At 58.2% G+C, this 18,426-nt stretch overlaps 1 protein-coding gene across 2 annotated transcripts in view; it reads right to left on the bottom strand.

Annotated features, from left to right (window-relative positions):
- The window catches only part of SORCS2 (sortilin related VPS10 domain containing receptor 2), a 392,162-nt gene extending 374,536 nt beyond the window's left edge, over positions 1-17,626 (bottom strand). Inside the window, exon 1 of one of the 2 annotated variants that reach the window (XM_033106450.1) lies at positions 17,156-17,626. In XM_033106450.1, the coding sequence (XP_032962341.1) occupies positions 17,156-17,626 (471 nt within the window). Of the gene's footprint in view, positions 1-10,776; positions 10,821-17,155 lie in introns of those variants that run through there. The other variant, XM_033106451.1, reaches the window with a different exon arrangement.
- Between the last annotated feature and the right edge of the window lie 800 nt (positions 17,627-18,426).

Here is an 18,426-nt window from a genome sequence, read left to right as displayed (position 1 = left end):
TCCTCATGTGATTTCTAAGTAATTAACAGTTTGGTCTCTAAAACAGTAAAAATAGGCTTCCACCTGAAACTAATTTCCTTTTTGGCTACCGAGGCCATTCTTTGAGTGATGGAGGAGAGAAAGCTATGAGGATCCACTTAGGAACGCAAACGGGTGGTGACGCCTGGCTGAATGGAAGGTGACGCCTGGCCAAACGGGGTGAGCAGTCAGGGGCAGTTAGGAGCACAGAATCGCCTTCCTTGTTGAATCCGACCGTCTGTTTCAGCCAAGTCCCACAGCTCACAAACCTCCCAAGATGAACTTGTACTTCTGGAGGGGCCCCTCCCGACTCCTGGCCAGCCCGTGGCTCAGCCCACCCTGGACACGGACACGCACAGACACGTGTGTGCATGGAAGCCAGACCCCCAGAGGTGTGATGATGCGCCCTGCATCATTCAGGTAGCCGGTGGGAGAGGCCAGCCTGGGACCCTGTCCACCATGCCCCAGCTCAGCCTAGCCGTCCCCTCTCCAGGACCCTCAACCACCCCCCAAATCGCTCAACCCTCACCATCCTAAGACAACAGGCATCCATACAATGTGCTCGCAGCTTCCGCAGGCAAGAGCTGCCCACCCCACAGGCCTCCACATAGCTCCTTTTCCTGCTTATTATTGAACAGTTGGGTACTTTTCCCTTCTGTTATGTATGCACTGTTGTCACACACAACCACACACAACTAAATAACAGGTAACTAGAGCAGAAGCCACAGCCTTGGGCATTTCAGGCCACAGTGCCCTGCCCCACCCTGGGGGCCGCCTTCCCCTCACAGGGGCTCAGCAAGTATTTGCTGACTTGACGTCGTCCTTTGAAGTTGGCCAGATTTTGCCTCCAAGTGGATTAAAAACCTTCATCTTAAGTAAAAGCACATAGACGCAGAGCCCTATGATAAAGGCTGTCTGTCCCACAGGCCCCCCAAGCTGGTCCACAGACAGGACTGACTGAGGAGACGCCACGTGTCAGGCTAAGTGTTAAACATACTTGTCCCGAGGAGACGCCCGAGGGAGCACATTATGGCACCCTGGGGGGGGGATGGTGGGAGCAAGAGCAGGGGAGGCCGGCGGTTAGGAGGCTGGAAGGTTCCAGACAGAGGGGGCCAGAGGTGCAAAGGCCAGAGAGAGAAGGGAGGGAGGGACCTAAGAGAGCTGGTCAGGGCTGCAGCACAAAGGCCAGGGGACGGGAGGCGAGAGGAGTGGTGGCACGGTGCCCAAGTCCGAAAGCCCAGAACCTGTACATGCGCTGCCTTATAAGGGACCCTGCAGGTGTGACTAACTTCAGGATCCTGAGAGACGGGGAGATGGCCGTGGATTCTCTGGGTGGGCCTTAGGAGAGGAAGCAGGGCAGATGTTACACAGGGGAGGCCGTGCGCTGACGGAAGCAGAGCTTCGGGCGATGCAGCCCGGAGCCGAGGAACGCTGGACAGAGTCAGAGGAGACGTGATGCCAGAGCCAAGAGCGGGGGATGCACAGAAGGGGCCAGGAGCCAAGGAATGCAGACGCCTCTAGAAGCTGAAAAAGGCCAAGGAAACGGACTGTCCCCCAGAGCCTCCAGAAGGACCCCGCCCTGTCCCGCCTTGACTTCATTTAGCCAGTGACACTAACTTCAGACTTCTCACCTGCAGAGCTCACCTCAGGAGACACCTGTGTCTTCAGCTGTCACAGGAGCTAATACAGGAGACACAGCCTTGAATGAAGGGTGGCAGCGCAGACCCCACCGCCAGGCGCACCCGACCCGGGCTCGGGGGTCACCACAGAGTGGCAGTGCCAGCTCTCACGGACACAGAGCAAGCTGGCAAGCTGAACTCTCCCTCACCTCTGCCTTCTAGGGTTTGCCATCAAAGGGAGGCAAGGCCGGGGAGCCTCAGCCGTACGGGGCACCACCCCCACTTCCCCTGAGGCTCACGAGCAGAACAGATGCACCACCCGGAAACCCCACCAGCAAAGACAGGCAACTCCATGTCTACCCGGACGACCCGCCCGCTTGCTGCATCGTCTTCCTACCGTAACCTCCACTCAGGGCTGATCTCAGCCCCTTCCAGCAGAGACCAGACACCTGGGATATGTTGCCTCAGGAAGGGGGTGAGCCTCCCGTCACCGAAGGGATCCCAGCTGGGACATGGTGGCCTCCAAGTGCCCTGGAAACTCTGAGACCCTGTGTGTCTATCCCAGGACTCCTCCTTAGCGACCGTCCTACACATGGCAGATGCCTGTGGTGTTTGCTGAGTGAATCTGCCTGGAGAGACTTCCCACCCAACAGCTGTCCTTTTGGCAGAAGGAGCTGTGAGCAGACAAGAAGGGACCCATCTGTGATTCACCTTTTCCTAGGGTTCCTGTCAGACACCCAGGCTGGAGGCTGGAGACACCAAAACAAAGCCTCGCAGCCGACTTCCTGGCAGAGGAGTCCACGTGCAGCCTAGGGCTGGCTCGCTCACTGCCCGGAATTCACAGCTCAAGGGGCGAGAGGTCAATACAAGCCCCACAGGAATGCTCCAGCCACCCCAGTTCCGGGAGCTGTCAGCCAGGGCTGCTGGGGCGGCTGAGAGCCCTTCCCGGGGTCACCCTCTGGGTCTCTGTCTGGAAGGGCCCTGGCCTGAGAATGTGCACACCTGGCCTACACCCTGCTCTGCAGCTCACAGCCTTGGACGCTGTTCAAACCACTCGAGCTCCTGATCCTCCGTTTCTCACCTGTAAAAGGAGGCTGCCCGGCTCTAAGCGCCTGTGACACCCACATCCCCTGATTTAATTCCGTGGTTCTTGACTTCTTGGGTAAAGATTTTGGCGGCATGCTCAAAGGTGCTGAGAGGTTCAACCACTGAATGAAGGAGACACAGGAGCCCGTCTCCAGGCTAGGTCTACCACGCTCCATCACGGCACAGCTCCCTGGATCCCCTCTGACAGCACCGCCCCAGCCCTGCTCGGCCGGCCTGTGGTCCGAGTCCAGGCCACAAAGCCCTCAGGTGTCCCAGGAACCGCCCTCCCTGCTGGGGTGGCGTCCACCACGACCTGCACGTCACCCCATGACCTGTCACCAGAGAGCTGCACCCACAGGACACACTGAGCCAGAGACAGCAAAGGCACCTGCGGGGGAGGGACACAGCACGGGTGAGAGGCAGTGGGGGCCACACTCCAGGGCCTGCTTTACTCATGAGCTACGTGGACATGGACTTGGCCCCACGCGGAGCCGAGCGGCCCCAGACGCCCAGCTGGGGGCCTTCACCAGACCACTAACCACAGAAAGTGAGGGGACTGGTTTGGCCTGCATGAATGGCGATGGCACTGCCACCTTCTCTAGTGGAGATCACACAGCCCAGACCCCTCGGGGAGCCCAGGGCCATGGGGGAAGGGGCGGGCCGGTGTCCTCCTAAGCTGGGAGGATGACAGGACGATGACCTTCTGTGACTAAGCCAGCAGAGACACAAGGCCACCGCTCGGGCCCTCCCCGACTCCCCACGCTGCCCTACACAGGGTCCTGGCCAGAGCCAGCTGGGTCCTAATCTCAGTCTGAGTGGGTCCAGGGCTGGGCACCGAGGCCTGGCCTGGCCCTCCGAGCTTCCGGCCCTCTGGCCAAGACGATGGGTTCAGGGTGGGCACGTGACCCCCGCAGGCTGCTGGGTCTCAGTTCTGGGTTCCGACGGGAAGCACTGGCATGCAGCAGCATTCTCGCCTTGGTTTCTCACGGGGCCACGACCTGGGAAGGCTGTGGGGAAAGGATGCCAACACAGAGGGAAGCTGGGCCCAGGCAGAGCCTGAGGAACAAGTCTGGTACCAGTCGTGCCTGAAGTCAGCCCCCTGGACTTGCTGGTTCTGAGAACCTGTGATGCCACTTTTTCACTTAAGCTAGTTGGAATCGGGCTCCTGTGACTTGTAACCAAGAGTCCCGCTTAACACACCCGCTCTGCACACAGCATTACAGGAGCTACAGGAAAGGCAGGACATGGGGTCACCTCCCCGCCTCAAGTAACCCTACACGGAACAAGGAAGATGTGACCAATCAGCGAGAACGCAGCCAGGTAAGCCCACGAGATGGACGGTCCCTCCCAGTGGGGCTTGGAGGAGGGGAAACCCTGCACGGCCTGCTGACAGGAGTCAGCGTCCAGGAGGCAAAGACCCCCACCAGAGAGCTCCCCTAGGTCCCCCACCCACCCCCACTGCTCCCTTCTTTTCCCTCGAGAATTCCCCTCCCCCACTGAGGGGACAGGCGCTCCAGGCAGGGCATCCACAGGCAACTGGGACCGGTTTTTGACAGAATTATGCAGAAATAGATGCCAGGTAACAGTCATTACCTACGGACACTGCTATCCAAAAGTTGCCATTCCGTTTTCTTCCAGGTGGGGCGAGAATCAAAGGGACTACGGATTCGGCCCTGGGCCACACCCTCTGCCCTGTCACACGCTTCCCTCTGCAGGGTCTGAGGGGACGCGTATGCACTTGGGGACGTTCAAGTGGACGATGCCCGTCTTTACAAAGGCGCCATCACAAATGTTAGGGAAGTGAGTGTCCCACATCAGGCTCCTCCCTTCCAGGTTCTGCCTCTTGTCCCCAAACCCACCAAGCTCCACCATGCCAGCTGGACACCCGCCCTCCCTCCTCTCCTTCCCTACCACCGTTTCTGGGAGGCTTCCCGCAGTTTCTCCAGGCAGGGAGGCTCAGGGGAGCGTTTTGCTCCTGCAGTAGGTCGGGGCCTCAGGACTTACTAAGAAAAAATGCGGATGTGAAATTTCTTGCATAAGTGAGTCCGGGGGCCCTGACTCAGTCTGCCGTGAACTTGGGGGTGTTCTGAGGAGCAGAGGGAGCCCCTGGAAGAGCCCTGTGGGCCTTGACATGTTGGCAGCTAGCTGAACCCCACCCCCTCCACCTCCCCAAAAAGTCTCTCTCTCGTTGAGGAGTGAACCCCGGGGCCTTCCACACTAGAGGAGCTGACACAGGCTGGGTCCCAAGCTTCGTGGCCAGTGTTTAATGCATCGTCTCGGCCAGGATGGTGTGACGAGGTGGGCACCGTATCCCCATTTTCCAGGGGAGACCTGACTGGGAGCAGATAGGCAACTCTGCGCAGCAGAGCCACCATCCCAGGTACCCCAAAGTCCGGAACAGGACATTGGTCCCTGGCCAACAGAGGACACAGGGGACTAGGCACCCAGGGGACGGGCCAGCCTGGGTACTTGCCCTGAGCAGCCATCTGCTGCAGCACTGCACAGCTCCAGGAAAGGCCACCCTGCAGACCCCGGGAAGATGCCAGCCCCTCCCGAGGGACACCCTTTCTGAGCAACAGCTCACAAGGCCCCTGGCCACCCCCCAGCCCCCAGGTTAGAGAACCTCATCAGGGACTGTGCTCTGTCTGGACCACGTCACTCCAGAGAACACCCCAGGTGTGAGCTGGGACACGCTGGCCGCCCAGCACGGGGCCAAGCCCTTTACAGGCACCAGCCTTGGTCCACAACAAGGCTGGGGTGGGGCTCATCACCCCCTTTAAGGATGAGAAAGACCAAGTTCCGTGAGGTTAGCAGCTGGCCAGGGCCTCACATAGCCCGGAGGCGGGCGGGCTCACACTCAGTCAGCCTGGCAGAGCCCCTTTCAGCCTCACAGGACCCCAGAGCAGGGCACAGCCACCGGCTGATCTAGGGGACTAGGCAGCAGGCGCCGATGAGCAGGGAAAAGAGGTGATTCGTCCCCACAAACAGTCCGAGGACCCCGAGAGAGACCCCGGGGTCCTGGCTGAGAAGGGCTGACGGGGCTCGTGGGGAACGATGCACACAGCTGTACACCACGGGCAACAACACGTGGGGCTCTCAGCCCAGCCCAGCGACAGGGGCCTAACTCACTGCATGGACAGTGGGCTGGGGCTTCCTGCAATCCAGAGTGGGCGCTCGGAGACTTCCTGGAGGAGAAGCCTGAGACTGGAGGATGCAGGCAGTCTCTGGTGCAGGCTGAAGTGGGGTGCATGCAGGGGACGGCCACCTAGGGGATGAAGGGAGCAGGGTGGGTGGGCTCATGCTAGAAGCTAGAAGCCTCATCCCAAGGTGAGGGTGTCTGAATATTCCTAAGATGCAAACGATCCCTTTCCCAGATCCCCTTGTCCTATTGCTGGTGTCACAGCCCACCTCCCTGCCTCCCCGGGAGGCTGAGAGCAGGTGCACTGGGTGGTCTTTTGCTCCTCTGTTGCCCCCTCCCCCCCACCATGCCTAGAACAAAGCCTGGCACATGGGGAGGGGGCTCAGGAAATGTGTCCACAGAGGAGGGAACGGGGCAGAGGGCAGAAGACTAGTCCTGCCTCCGGGCCCATTCAGCCAAGGCCCTGCCCTGACAATAATTCCTGAATTTCTCAGTGGACAGTATCCACTGAGAGGCCGTCTGGAAATGGTCTGGAAAGCAAAAACCTTGAGTGGCCTGGAGAACTTAAGGCACTCTTCCTCCTTCCCCAGCATGCCACGTGGACGGCCCCCACCCCCATCCTTCTCCCAGCTCAGAGGTCAAGGCAGCCAGCACCAGACTCAGCCAAGTGTCCCCTTCTCCAAATCTCAGAGGAGCGAGGCAGCCAGGCAGGGTGGGGCAAGGCCACCTCGGTGTCCAGGTCTCAGGGTCCTCGCTTTTCCTGTGCCAGGGAGGGCACTGGTGACTGCTCAGGAATGTCCAGGCTAGCTCCCCTCCCCAGGAGCCGGGAGAAACCTGCCCAAAGCTCCCTTCCTGCTAGCCCAGCCCCGCAGTGGTTTCTGATTTCCCCGTGATGCCCAGGCCCTGCTTGGTGTCCAGAGAGACAGAAAGAGTCAGACATGATCTTAAGAGGTGAGTGTTCCCGGCAATAACTCATATCAGGAAACTTGTGAAAAACCAGCCGTCAACTAGAAAGAATTTAAAAGCACATTCAGGGAGCCGAATGCTTCATGAAACACTGGCTTCACTCCACTTTAGCAAACTATTCAAGAAACGGGAAGAAAACGTAACCTTGTAAGAGTCCCTAAAAGAAAGAGGGTAAAATCTGATTGGCACCAACAAGTCTTCCCAGGACGGCAGAAGCTGGCTGGGTGACTGGCACATGCTGAGCTCACCTGTGTCCCTCCCGGCACTTCCCACACCTTCCCTGGCTCCATCTGTACTTGGCTGGGGAGGAGCAGGGCCTGTCAGTTCCTCTGGGGATGAGGAAACTGGAGAGGGCTGGGGAGCAGCCCGGCAGGATCCACCAGCTCGCTCGCTAGAGGAGCCCGGGCCCTCTTGCCATGGTGGATGCTGCAGCCCAGCACCTGAGCTGAGCCCTGACCACCGGGTGAGCTCTGGAAGCCAGCTTACCCCCTCAGCACAGGCAGGGTCCTGGGAGGGAGCATGGGGGGCTGGGGGAAGGGCAGGCACCCCAGCCACAGCCTCCAAACAATGGCTCCGTTTACACCTTTTTAAAGGTAACATGTTGATGTGACTAAGAAGACATTGGAGGACACAGAACTCAGGCCACGTGGACAAAGGCCGTTCCCAGGAGTTCCCTCACCAGCTCTCCCCTTTGCCTCTTCTGGGAAGGAAGGAAATCCCTCGATCTGTCGGGCAGGTTCTTTTCTGCAGAGAAGGCTTCGTGACCCTCCCTGCACAGGGGCAGGGACGTGTTAATGCTTCAAAAAGCAGGCAGCTGGATAGGGAGCCCCGTTGTCACCCACTGGCTGTGCGACCTACAGCGGGAGGCCCCACTCTGGTCTTTCCCAAACCTCAGCAGAAAGGGAAGTGGGCTGGGCCTCTGCGCTCTGACAGCCCCTCAGGACCAAGGATCACCTCCCACTCTACGCATCTGACCAGCTTACTGAGCATCTGCTAAGCACCAGGCACTGGGGGACGGCAGAGGCCAAACGGACAAACGCCCCCACTCACCTGGAATCCACACCCGCAGGTTGTGGAAGGGCTGGGGGAGACAGGACCCGGGGAGCAGGGGCAGGCGGTGGAGGTGGCGGGGAGAGAAATCATTCCCGCGGGTCCTTCTGTCTCTTCTTGTCCCACAGGCCACATCCCACTTCTCATTACCTTTACCACATGCAAGTGAGTCTCTCTGCTGTGATAGTAGTTTCCTGATGTGTCAATAAAGAAATTCATTTTCATATTTTGATAACTTTATTGCCATAGATTTGGTTTCCTTTTAATCCTCTATATTTCATTTTATGCTCATTATAAAACCACATCTGACCAAGTTCCATGGGTTTCTCCAGACTGCTGGTGGGAGCTCCCTCTATGGCACAGACAGAGCTAAGAAGCCCCGTGCCACGCTGGGGGGTCCTGGGAGCCAGCAGGTCCCTGGGTGCAGGTCCTGGGCTGGCCCTTGGGGCCTGACGTCCAGCAAGGCACATGGCAGCTACCTCACCTCACAGACAAACATCCACTGCAGGGACCAAATCAGCACCCAGGAGCCCCACCCAACACTCAGGGATGAATCAGAAAACAGACTTGAATGGGGTTAAGTGGTATTGATGTGAATAAACTGAGATAAACAGAGGAGTTTTCATTGAGTGCTTCATTTTTATGGAGTGAAAACTGAATTACTTAACTGGTCAGTGAGGCAGCCAAGGGGAGAAGAGCCTAAAAGAAGGGAGGAGGCGAAATGCACGTGAACCTGAAATGCAAGCCGCCAACCGCAGGCAAGGCAGCAGCCCTTGCCGACACCTGCCCTGGCAGACTTCCTCCTCCACCCGGGCCAGGCGTCCGACCAGCCAGCCTATTTCTGACTTCCCACCGTTCCTGGGCTCTTGAGCAACAGCCCTCCCTTGGGTCACACATGAGAAAGCAGACACAGGAGTGACTCCCACGCACAGTCTCACGCAGTGTCCCTTCTAGGGACGGGAGTGCCTTTAAAGCTTGCGTGTTGTGCCTCCAAACACACGGAGCGGTGGATTTCTTGGGGGGTAGCCACCGTGCAACGAATTGGCAAGCGCTCTAACATCAAGGCAGACGTAAGAGCGAGAGTTCTGCCGTAGCTAGGACCTCAGGCTCAATTAAACATTTACACAGAATTAGCACATGATCCAGCAAGCCTGCTTCTGTGTAAACACCCAAAAGAACCAACAGCAGAGACTGGAACAGGTATCGACACAGCAACGTCCACAGCAGCACGATTCACAGTTGCCAAGAGGTGGGGCCACCCCAGGTGTCCACAGACGGATGGAGGGACACACAAAATGTGGCACGTCCACACCACAGAGTATTATTCAGCCCTGAAAAGGAAGGACATTCTGACACCTGCTACAACCTGGATAAACCCTGAGGACACCATGCGCAGTGAGACAAGCCAGACACAAAAGGACAAACACTATGTGACTCCACTCCTGTGAGGCCCCTAGAGGAGGATTCACAGAGACAGAGACTAGGAGGTGGGTGCCAGGGGCTGGGGGAGGGGAGATGGAAAGTCAGTGCTTCATGGGGACAGAGTTCACTTTGGGGGATGAAAGTTCTGGAGATGCCGATGGCTGCACCACAACGCGAATGCACCTAACGCCACAAAACTGTGCACTTAAAAACGGTTAACAGGGTAACTTTTATGGTAGCTGTGTTTTCCCACAATGAAAAAATAATAATGAAAGAATAAAAATAGTTCTTGCACGTGAAGAAAAAGCACTCAGCTCAAGAGTGATGGAATCCACATCACGTCTCCGACCCTTATTAGCTGTGCGATTCGGGCAAGCGCCCCGGACGCGCGACCCTGACTTGTCTCATCCGTTAAGTGAAGGGAATGATGGCATCTCCTTTGCAGGACTGTTCCCAGGACCCAGAGCGGTAACTCGTGTGACATGCCTGGCACAGCAGTGGGCACACAAGGGGGCACGCTGGTGATTAACTTCACTAGCACTAGTCAGCACCACTATGTAAACAGTGAGACGTTGTTATGAGAAGATAAGATGATGTCAGCGGCACCGTGATCCTAACTGACGCACGGCATCTCCCCGGAGATGGTATCTCCTGTCTGACGCTTCAGAAATATGCACGCGCAGAAACCTCATAAAAGTCCCTTTCTGCATTAAAACCGACCTGAATAGAAGCGGCCACACCAGGCCTGGCTCTTTTCTTACTTTAATTTGAACTTAATTTATCTCTGAGCATCAGGAAATGGCGCCATGCAAGAGACGCGGCCTGGTGGAGTCCAGGCGAGCCCACCATTGCAGGAAATTATCTGCTTTAGCAAGAAAATTACTAAGGAAGGGGAGTGCTGTTATTTTAAGATCTTCGAGCTGGTGTGAGAAGAAACTAATTAAATGATTGTCATTTTCTGTGCAAATACAGTAACTGACTGCTACAGAAATGCAAAATAAGAAGGAACTTTCCTATCTCAAAAGAATGTCGGAGTTCAAATTTTTTTTTTCAGTTCTCCCATATGAGCTCACATTCAAGCAACCCCATTTATTTTGAAAACGACCAAGGGAGCTTATTCGGGATACAGATGATGGGCACAAACCATGCTGTGTGGAGTGTCCCCAAATTAGAGGCTTCCTTCCATAGAGAAGGGTTGCCTGCTGCCCTCAGCGGGCTGCCCGTCAATCACCACTCACGGGGGCTGAGAACAGTTGTGTAAGTCTGCGGTTTACAACCCGCGGAGCACGTCAGGATGGGCTGCACCAGTGAGAACCTGCTGCGGAGAGGCAGCCGCAGGCAGTGCCAGTGCACGCCACTCTCGGTCCCCACCCTCCACCAGGAGGGCCCAGAAGAGCTGCGGACCTAGGAGCCCCAGCATGCAGGCCAGCGGTCTCCTACTCAGGGGGACACTGCCGGGGCGAGGTTCGTACTCACAGGGCACTTCTTTCATGCCAGGATTCAAACTCACAGCCAGGACGAGGCTTCCACAGGATTCTCGCAGCAAACGCAGTCTGGGACACACACACACACACACACCCCTTCACCTCCCAAACACTGTGAATGGCAGCAGGACTCCCCTACTCCCTGGGCTTCCAAACCTGGGGGGAGCTGGCCAGGAGAGCATGGCAGCAGCAGCCAGCTTCTCGGGTCCAGAAAGCACCCATGCAAACCCCAGGACTGGCAGGAGAAAGGGCCAAACCAGCACTTGTAAGAACCTATAAATAACTCACTTGCTGGAGACTGTGGGGGGGAAAAAAAGAGGAAGCCCCCAAACAGAAGGCAATTTACAAGCTCCCCCTCCGCCTCTTCCCAAACCGGAAAAGGCACAGGGATACTCGGCATCCTCCCAGCCGATTTCCTAATCAGTCCAACTTTGTGCTCCCTGACGTCATCCTCCAGAGTCTCAGCCTGCTGCTGACAAATTATAATAAAATAAAAATCTGAAATAACGGCAGCACTTTAGAAGGCCTGTGCAAGCACGGGGCTGCTTTCTAATCTGAAGGGGCGTGCAGAAGAATGATGTTAATTTATGACCTCTTTAAAATACTCTCAGGAACCCTCATGCAACTACAAATTAAATAGCCACTTTATTAAAGTAAAAGTAGATCTGTGCAATGTGTTCAGGAACTTTATTAACGGGCTGTCTGTATGCCCTGGAGCCAGGCTTTCTGATTGACGGATGTGTCCTTGCTCTTGCCCACAGCCCCGCAGGTTTCTCAGGACCCCAGCCTCTTCCTCAGCCTCCCTCTCACCACCCCAAACCCCTCCTCAGCCCAGGCGATGTGACTCTACTTGTTCTTCAAAGCTGCTGGATCACCTCCTCCGGGAAGCCCTCCCTGATGTCCCCACACAGCTTCACAGGGCACTGGGACGCTCTCTGATGAATTCCTGTCCAGACCAAACATCTCACCAGGACAGGGGTTATGACTGATTTTGCTCATCACTGTATCCCCACCACCTGACAGACCGTCTTGAAAGCAGCCGGTTTGAGGGCTAATGGGAGGCCTCTTCTCACCTGGGGCTTTCCCCCCCCCCGCACAGGAGGAATGCAGAAGACCCTGGGTCACCCTGGACACAGAGCAGGTGTCCCACAGGATTCTCGCAGCAAACGCAGTCTGGGAGACACACACACACACCCCTTCACCTCCCAAACACTGTGAATGGCAACAGGACTCCCCTACTCCCTGGGCTTCCAAACCTGGGGGGAGCTGGCCAGGACAGCATGGCAGTATGACACTGCTGGTTTGCACGCCGGGACTCTCCTAGATTCGTCCGCCCAGCACACATCTCCATTTGCTGTCACCTGTCCCACACACAACACAGGCTTCCTTCTCTTTCTCATCATTCTTGATGCAGCTGCCAGGCCCAGGGTCCCCAAGCTTGCACGGCCAGCTTCCTGACAGCAAATGTGACAGGTACTCAGCACTGGTCACCGCACCACTTGACCTCTGCCTGCCTCTGTCTCTCTCTAGGTGGCCCCTGGTGGCACTTGGTGAAGGCTGCCATGACAGAATCATCTGGGCAGATGCCCACCATCCACATACTGACCAGCCATAGCCACCCGTGAACCAGACCTCTCTCTCCAATCCAGTGCCCACCCCGAAATGCTGGCAGGCCCGGGGGACAGCAGCCTGGAATTCAAAAGTATCTCAGGGAAAGTGCAGCAGACTTAAACGGAGGGCCCTAGAGCCACCAAGCTCAGTTCCAAGAGTGGAATGGAGCTGTCATCACGAAACCACAGACGTCAGATGCAAGGCTACAAATCAGCTTTGTCGCCGGGTTTGGACCCGTTCCTTCGGGAACCTGAAGTGCTTTATAAGAGGCCTTTCTGGCCTCTGGATGCTGGCGGCTGGCTGGGAGCCACGAAGCCAGTGCTGCTTCGGGAAAGAAAGAGGCCTGCAGAGCAGGGTGGGCCGTCCTCACCTGGGAACTCTCAAGCCCTCGTCTCCCTCTACCCCTCCAGGGCCCTGGGCCAGGCCATCCACCTCCTCTGAGCTTCCATCCAGAGGTCTCACTTCCACGGACCTGGGTGTAGAGCCTGGCCCTGCTCCTTTCTGGCTACGGGATCCTGCGCAATGGACTCATGAACTCTCGGGGCCTCACTGACCACACCCAGGCGAGCAGGGTCCGAGGCCAAAGCGTCAATAACCACCCCCCCACACCGCCATGCTGGGCTCTCCGGGCGCATGTTTGGGATCCATTAGGAGCTGCCTTCAACTCGTATCCTAGCTGTCCGTGTCCACCCCTGGACTGCTCTGAGCTCCACTGTGGTAAGTAAGGGGACGCAGGCGTAACTGGGGGCCCTTCCCTGCTATCCCAGGCTGGACTGTGCCTCCCAAAATAACCTGTTTAAGCCCAAACCTCCAGCACCTCAGAATGAGACTGTATTTAGAGATTGGGTCTTTACAGAGGGGATCAGGGTAAAATGAGGTCACGGGAGTGGGCCGTGATCCAATATGCCTGGTGTCCTTATAAGAAGAGATTAGGACACAGACACAGAGAGAAGGCCACGTGAGGACATGGGAGAAGATGCTGTCTACACAGCAAGGAGGGCGGCCTCAGGAGGAACAACCCGCCCTCACCTTGGGCTTGGACTTCCAGCCTCCAGGGCTGCGAGAGACTGGTTTGTGTTGCTAAAGCCCCGCCTCTGGCACTTTGCTATGGCGGCCCGAGGAAGCTACCACACCTGCCCTGAGGATTTGACACCTGGCAGGCGCCATGAGCCCATTCACACCTTCAGAAGCTCCGTACGAACCTCTGACTGGCTCTCTGCGTGTAAGACATCAGGTTCCTCAAGACCCCAGAGAATCACCTCTGCATACAAGCCCCGTCGACATCCCCAACCTTGCAGACACAGCACAGAGTGGACGTGGAAAATGGGGGAGGGGGGTGACCTGCTGAACAGTGACAAAGCTGCACAAACTGGGCCTGGCTGCGGGAAGCTGACGCACAAGTCCAGGGAGCGTCAAAGCTGAAGTTCAAGTGCCGTGAGGGAAGGCCCGCAAGTGAGCAGTGTGTAAACTAAGCATAATAAGCACGTGATTTCCCAGAAACGGTACAACTGGGACCGGGCTCAGCGCAGTCCCACCAGGGGAACATGAGCCGGTAACCCCGGAGGCAGCGACTAGTGCTCTGTAGTATTTCTCCACCTTCAGATCACACCTCTGCCTCCGAGGGCAGCGCAGGAGACAAAACCAGGAGCCCCTGCACAACCCATTCTGGATCCATCAAAGGCAATGCTGCTCAGTTGCAATGAAACACTCGTTTCACAGGTAACACTGTTTCCACTAAACATCAGACAGACAGGCAGTGTTTGCTTCCTAGCCATTCCTATCCACCTGGAGCTCCGTGGGGCAGGAGGGATGGAGCACCGGAGGGAGAAGGCACAGAGCTCGCCAGCCAGCTCTGCAGCCGCGGAACCAGCTCCGCTCCGGAGACACCTCTTTGTGGAGGCTCTAAAATACCGTTTCAAAAAGTGTGTCCCTCTCATCAAACAATTTTTTTTCTTTTTTAATTTTGAAAACACAGCAAGGCAAACACTCTCTGCTCACGTGGACCACATCTGCGAATCATGCTTTCTTGGGTCTCACTCACTACCTGGGCAAATTGGGTGAAATAACAATTTTAAAAGATTCCGCTCAACAAACTGGCCTCAAGTTAATGTCTGTGCAGTTTTCAGAGATGGTGCTTTTGAGCGGAGGTGAAACCAAGTGCAGAATCCCGGCTAAAATCTTTGGCCCTGGGCTACCTGCTGAGGACCAAGGGAGCAGAGGACATTTTAAGACACTTCGTGCGCCGAGCACCGAGAACAACCAGAAAAATGGTTTTACTTCGCACTTGGTTACAGCTTTCACTCCTGTTCTGAGTTGTGTCCCGGTGAGGTAGAATTCTTAGAGTATCACCTGCTCCCCAAGCCAAAGTGTGGTCTGTTTTTCCAGAGAAAACAGTCTCCCTCGACTTCCCATTCCAGAGAACGGGTTGGTTGGAGAGGGAAGCAGGCGTGGGAAGCTGTTTGACGCCGGGGCCAGCATTTCCATGCCATCTGCCCTCCTTTACCCTACAGACGCTCAAGCCACTAATAGTGCTGAGGGTTTCCGCCTCCTAAGGGTCTGCCAAGTGCCAGGCTACACCCTGCTTTCAAGGAGCCATCCCTGCCCTCCCCTTTCCCAGTAGCCAGAGGAGAAATGTACCTCCGCTTCTGGAATCCCCCACTCCTAGCCCCCCATTCCCCAGTCCCTCTCCCTCCTGGCATTCAGCTGCCAGCAGCCAGGGTACAAGCCCACCCACTCAACCCAGCCACTGTGCCCAAGGAGGAAATCAGGCCCCTCTGCCAGCCTCCCTTCGCTGTCCCAGCCCCGCTTGTCCAAGGCCCCTCCCCACTCTCCCCAAGGAAATCAACTGGTCCTCAGGCTCTGTGCTCAGAATGAGGGTGGGTGGGCTAGGTGTCCGTGAGCCCTGAGGCACTGGTCCCACCAGGGAGGCTGATGTCCACCCCTCAGCGTCTCTCCCTTCTTTCACCCCCACCCCCTTCCAGCAATGAAGCTAAAAGGACAAAGGGACACAAGCTGCTGGATCAACAACCTCAGCAGGTGGGGTGGGGGCCTGGCTTAGATACCTGGCTCGAGGGGACTGACTTTTCATGTTTGTTTGTTCCTTTGAGTTGCTGGCTTCCGGGTTACCTTTCAGTCCCTAAGTTAGAGCTGATTACACGGGACAAAGTTTGTCCTTGAGTACTGGGGGGTAGTGTAGGGCTCACCCAGCTGCATGTCTGTGGTCTGACCCCTCTCTCAGGATGCAGATGGGGAGGGCCCCCTGGGGGGAGGGGGGCCCAGTGAGTCAGCTCCACACCCCTCCCCCATTCCCACCCCCAGGGCTGCGAGTCTGACTGAAAAATGTCAGAAATGACCAAAGACCAGAGACTTGCGGGGGGAGGGAGCAGAGCACTGAGCTCTGGAACAGTCAAGCCCATCTGGGCTGCCCACTGCCCCCAAATCCTCATCCGCCCACCCTTTCCCTCTTCCAGCAGAACCCCCCACCTCAGAGAAGCCCAGCTAGCTGGACAGAAGAAGGGGTGAAATGATGCCCAGCCTGGGTGCCACCCCTTTCCTGGTGAGGGAAGCGCCTGGACCCCCACTCCTCCACTGCCACAATATGCACGGGGCCTGGCCCTTCAGTGCCTCCTCAGAACTTTGGGGAGCAGTGGTCAAGGAGAAGAGTTGGGGGTCAGCCACTGGGGGGGACCAGCATGAACAACGGGAGTGAGCAGATTCCCATCTTTCCTCCCCATACAACCAGCCACACACACACACACACACACACACACACACACACACACAAACTGCCACCTCTCTGCACCCACCCCTCTCCCAAAACTGTGATGACCTGCTAGGGCTGCTGGGAGATGACCCCAAAGTGACCACCGGGCATCTCGGGTGGGCGAGCAGCAGGGTAGGAAAGACAGGCGAGGCAAGCAAAGGCCCTGGGTAGCCTCAATCCTAAAGAAGCAACACCCAAAGGAGGGGGCAGGATCCCCGCTGGGTAGGAACCACTGCATGGCGGAAGGAGGCGCCGGAGGACCCTAACAGAGGTGGCCTTGCCGGGAAGGGGGTGTCGTGTTGAACTTCCAGCTAGAACAAGGCCAAAGTGGTGAGGAAAGCAGGGGCGGGCTGGGAGTTTTTGACCGCGGTCTCGGAGCGCAGTGTGGCGCCCAAATCCACGGGTACGCAGATCTGGGCGTATCCAGGTGCGTCCCGCGGCGAGTCACACTACGGGAATCGGGAAAGGGGTGGCCCCAGAATCGGACACCAAGCTGACCGGGAAAGTCCTGGAACCCGTGGAAGTGCTGCGAGCCGGGTTCCGGGGAAGACCATGGAGGAGAGGGTCTTGGAGCCAAAAATCCCAGAACACACGGCTGAGCGGACCAGGTGGAGTCTGAAGGCGACTGAGGCGCGGCACCGACTTCGGGGGTGATTCTAAAGGGCCTGGGGCGCCCCAAGGTGGCCACGATCCTGAAACCTCTGGAGACAACCCTCAACCCCCATAACCTGGGATGTGAGGGCCAGTGGGGGTACCCCCGAGGTGGCTCGGGGTCCCGGGAATCTGCGCGAATATCCCCCGAGGTGAGGCAGGGTGCTCACGTATCTGGGGTCCTCTCCCCAAGTAACCGGTGGCCAGAGGCCAGTAGGGGCGCCGCCGAGGTGACTCGCGTCCCCAAGTATCCCAGAGCACCCGGGTTGACCACCGGGCGGTCCGGAAGTCGAGGGCTTGGAGGTGTCCGGGCAGGGGCCCCAGGGGGCGCGCAGAGGTCACTTACGCTGCTGTTCTCGCCCGTCCAGTGCACCATCGCCTGGTTGTGCGTCGCGTCCCCCTTGAGCACGAACGACGTACTGATGAGCGAGACCTGCGCCGGCGAAGCCGCGCCGGTCACTGGCGCCGCCCGCGCCCGGCGCCCCTGGCCCGCGGCGGGGGCGCCGTCCTCTCCGGGACCCCGAGCGGGACCCCGGGCGCCGGACTCCGCGCCGCGCGCCTGCCACTCCTCGCCGTCACCGGGCAGCGCGCGCCCCGCGGGCGGGCTCCGCGGCGACCGGGTCAGCCAGGCGCGAGGACCCAGGCGACCCGGCTCAGGGGAGCGCCCCGCCGCCCCGCAGGCGGCCAGCAGCAGGAGCAGCAGCAGGAGCGGCCGCAAGCGCGGCGAACGCGGCGGCGGCGGCGGCGCTCCGGGGCTCCGGGCTTGGGTGGCGGGGCTGGGGCCCTTCGGGGCGCGCGGGGGCCCCCGGTGCGCCATGGTCGCCGAGGGGCGGCGGCAGGGCGGTGCGGGCGAGGGAGACCACGGCCGCGAGAGCGGAAGGGAGCTGGGGAGCGCGAGCGAGAGCGCAGAGAAAGGAGCGGGCGAGGGGAGGGAGCCGGCGGGAGGAGGGGACTCGCCGCTTCGCCGACGCCACCGCGCAGCCGAGGGCGCACCGCCACCTGCCGGCCGGCCTCGCGCCCGCCCGAGCAAGCGCCAAACGCTCAGGCCCTAGCCCCAGGTCCTGGGGCGAGGCCCTCAACCCCCACAGAGCCCTTTCCTCCCTTCCTTGTTCCTTCCTCCCTCTCCCTTTCTCCCTGTACTTACTGAGCAGCTACTCTGGGCCAGCCACGTTCCGGGCACTGGAATACAGGGGGCAACGACAGCCAGGTGCCAGGTCCTGGAGCTGCCAGTCTGATAAAGGAGACAGACCACTCCCAAGTGGACACGTTTATAGATAGAATAACTCCAGAGAGCCAGGATGAGGACACCGTGTGCGTGGGTACATGTTCTCCTGCAGGGGCCAATGAAGAGCTGACAGGGGAGACCCAACCTGGGCCATAAAGATCCAGGAGGGCACTGTCTAGGTGGCAGGAGGGCACTGCAAAGACCCTGAGGTTGCCCCCAGCAGAACCCACTCCTCTGGCAGCCACTATTGTGACTTAGGCTTCAGGACTTGCAGAGAGTGGCTCTGTGTCCCAACTCCAGGGGCCACCCAGGGGCAACCCCTGAACATAAGGACAGATGCCTGGATAGAAGGAGCATCCTGAGGGAGAGGGTGGGGGGCCAGGTCTCATCCA

Source organism: Rhinolophus ferrumequinum, chromosome 5 (genome assembly GCF_004115265.2).
Source record: "Rhinolophus ferrumequinum isolate MPI-CBG mRhiFer1 chromosome 5, mRhiFer1_v1.p, whole genome shotgun sequence".
Classification (NCBI taxonomy): domain Eukaryota; kingdom Metazoa; phylum Chordata; class Mammalia; order Chiroptera; family Rhinolophidae; genus Rhinolophus; species Rhinolophus ferrumequinum.
Note: the sequence above shows the minus strand (reverse complement) of the source record. Positions and strands in the feature narration are given on the sequence as shown.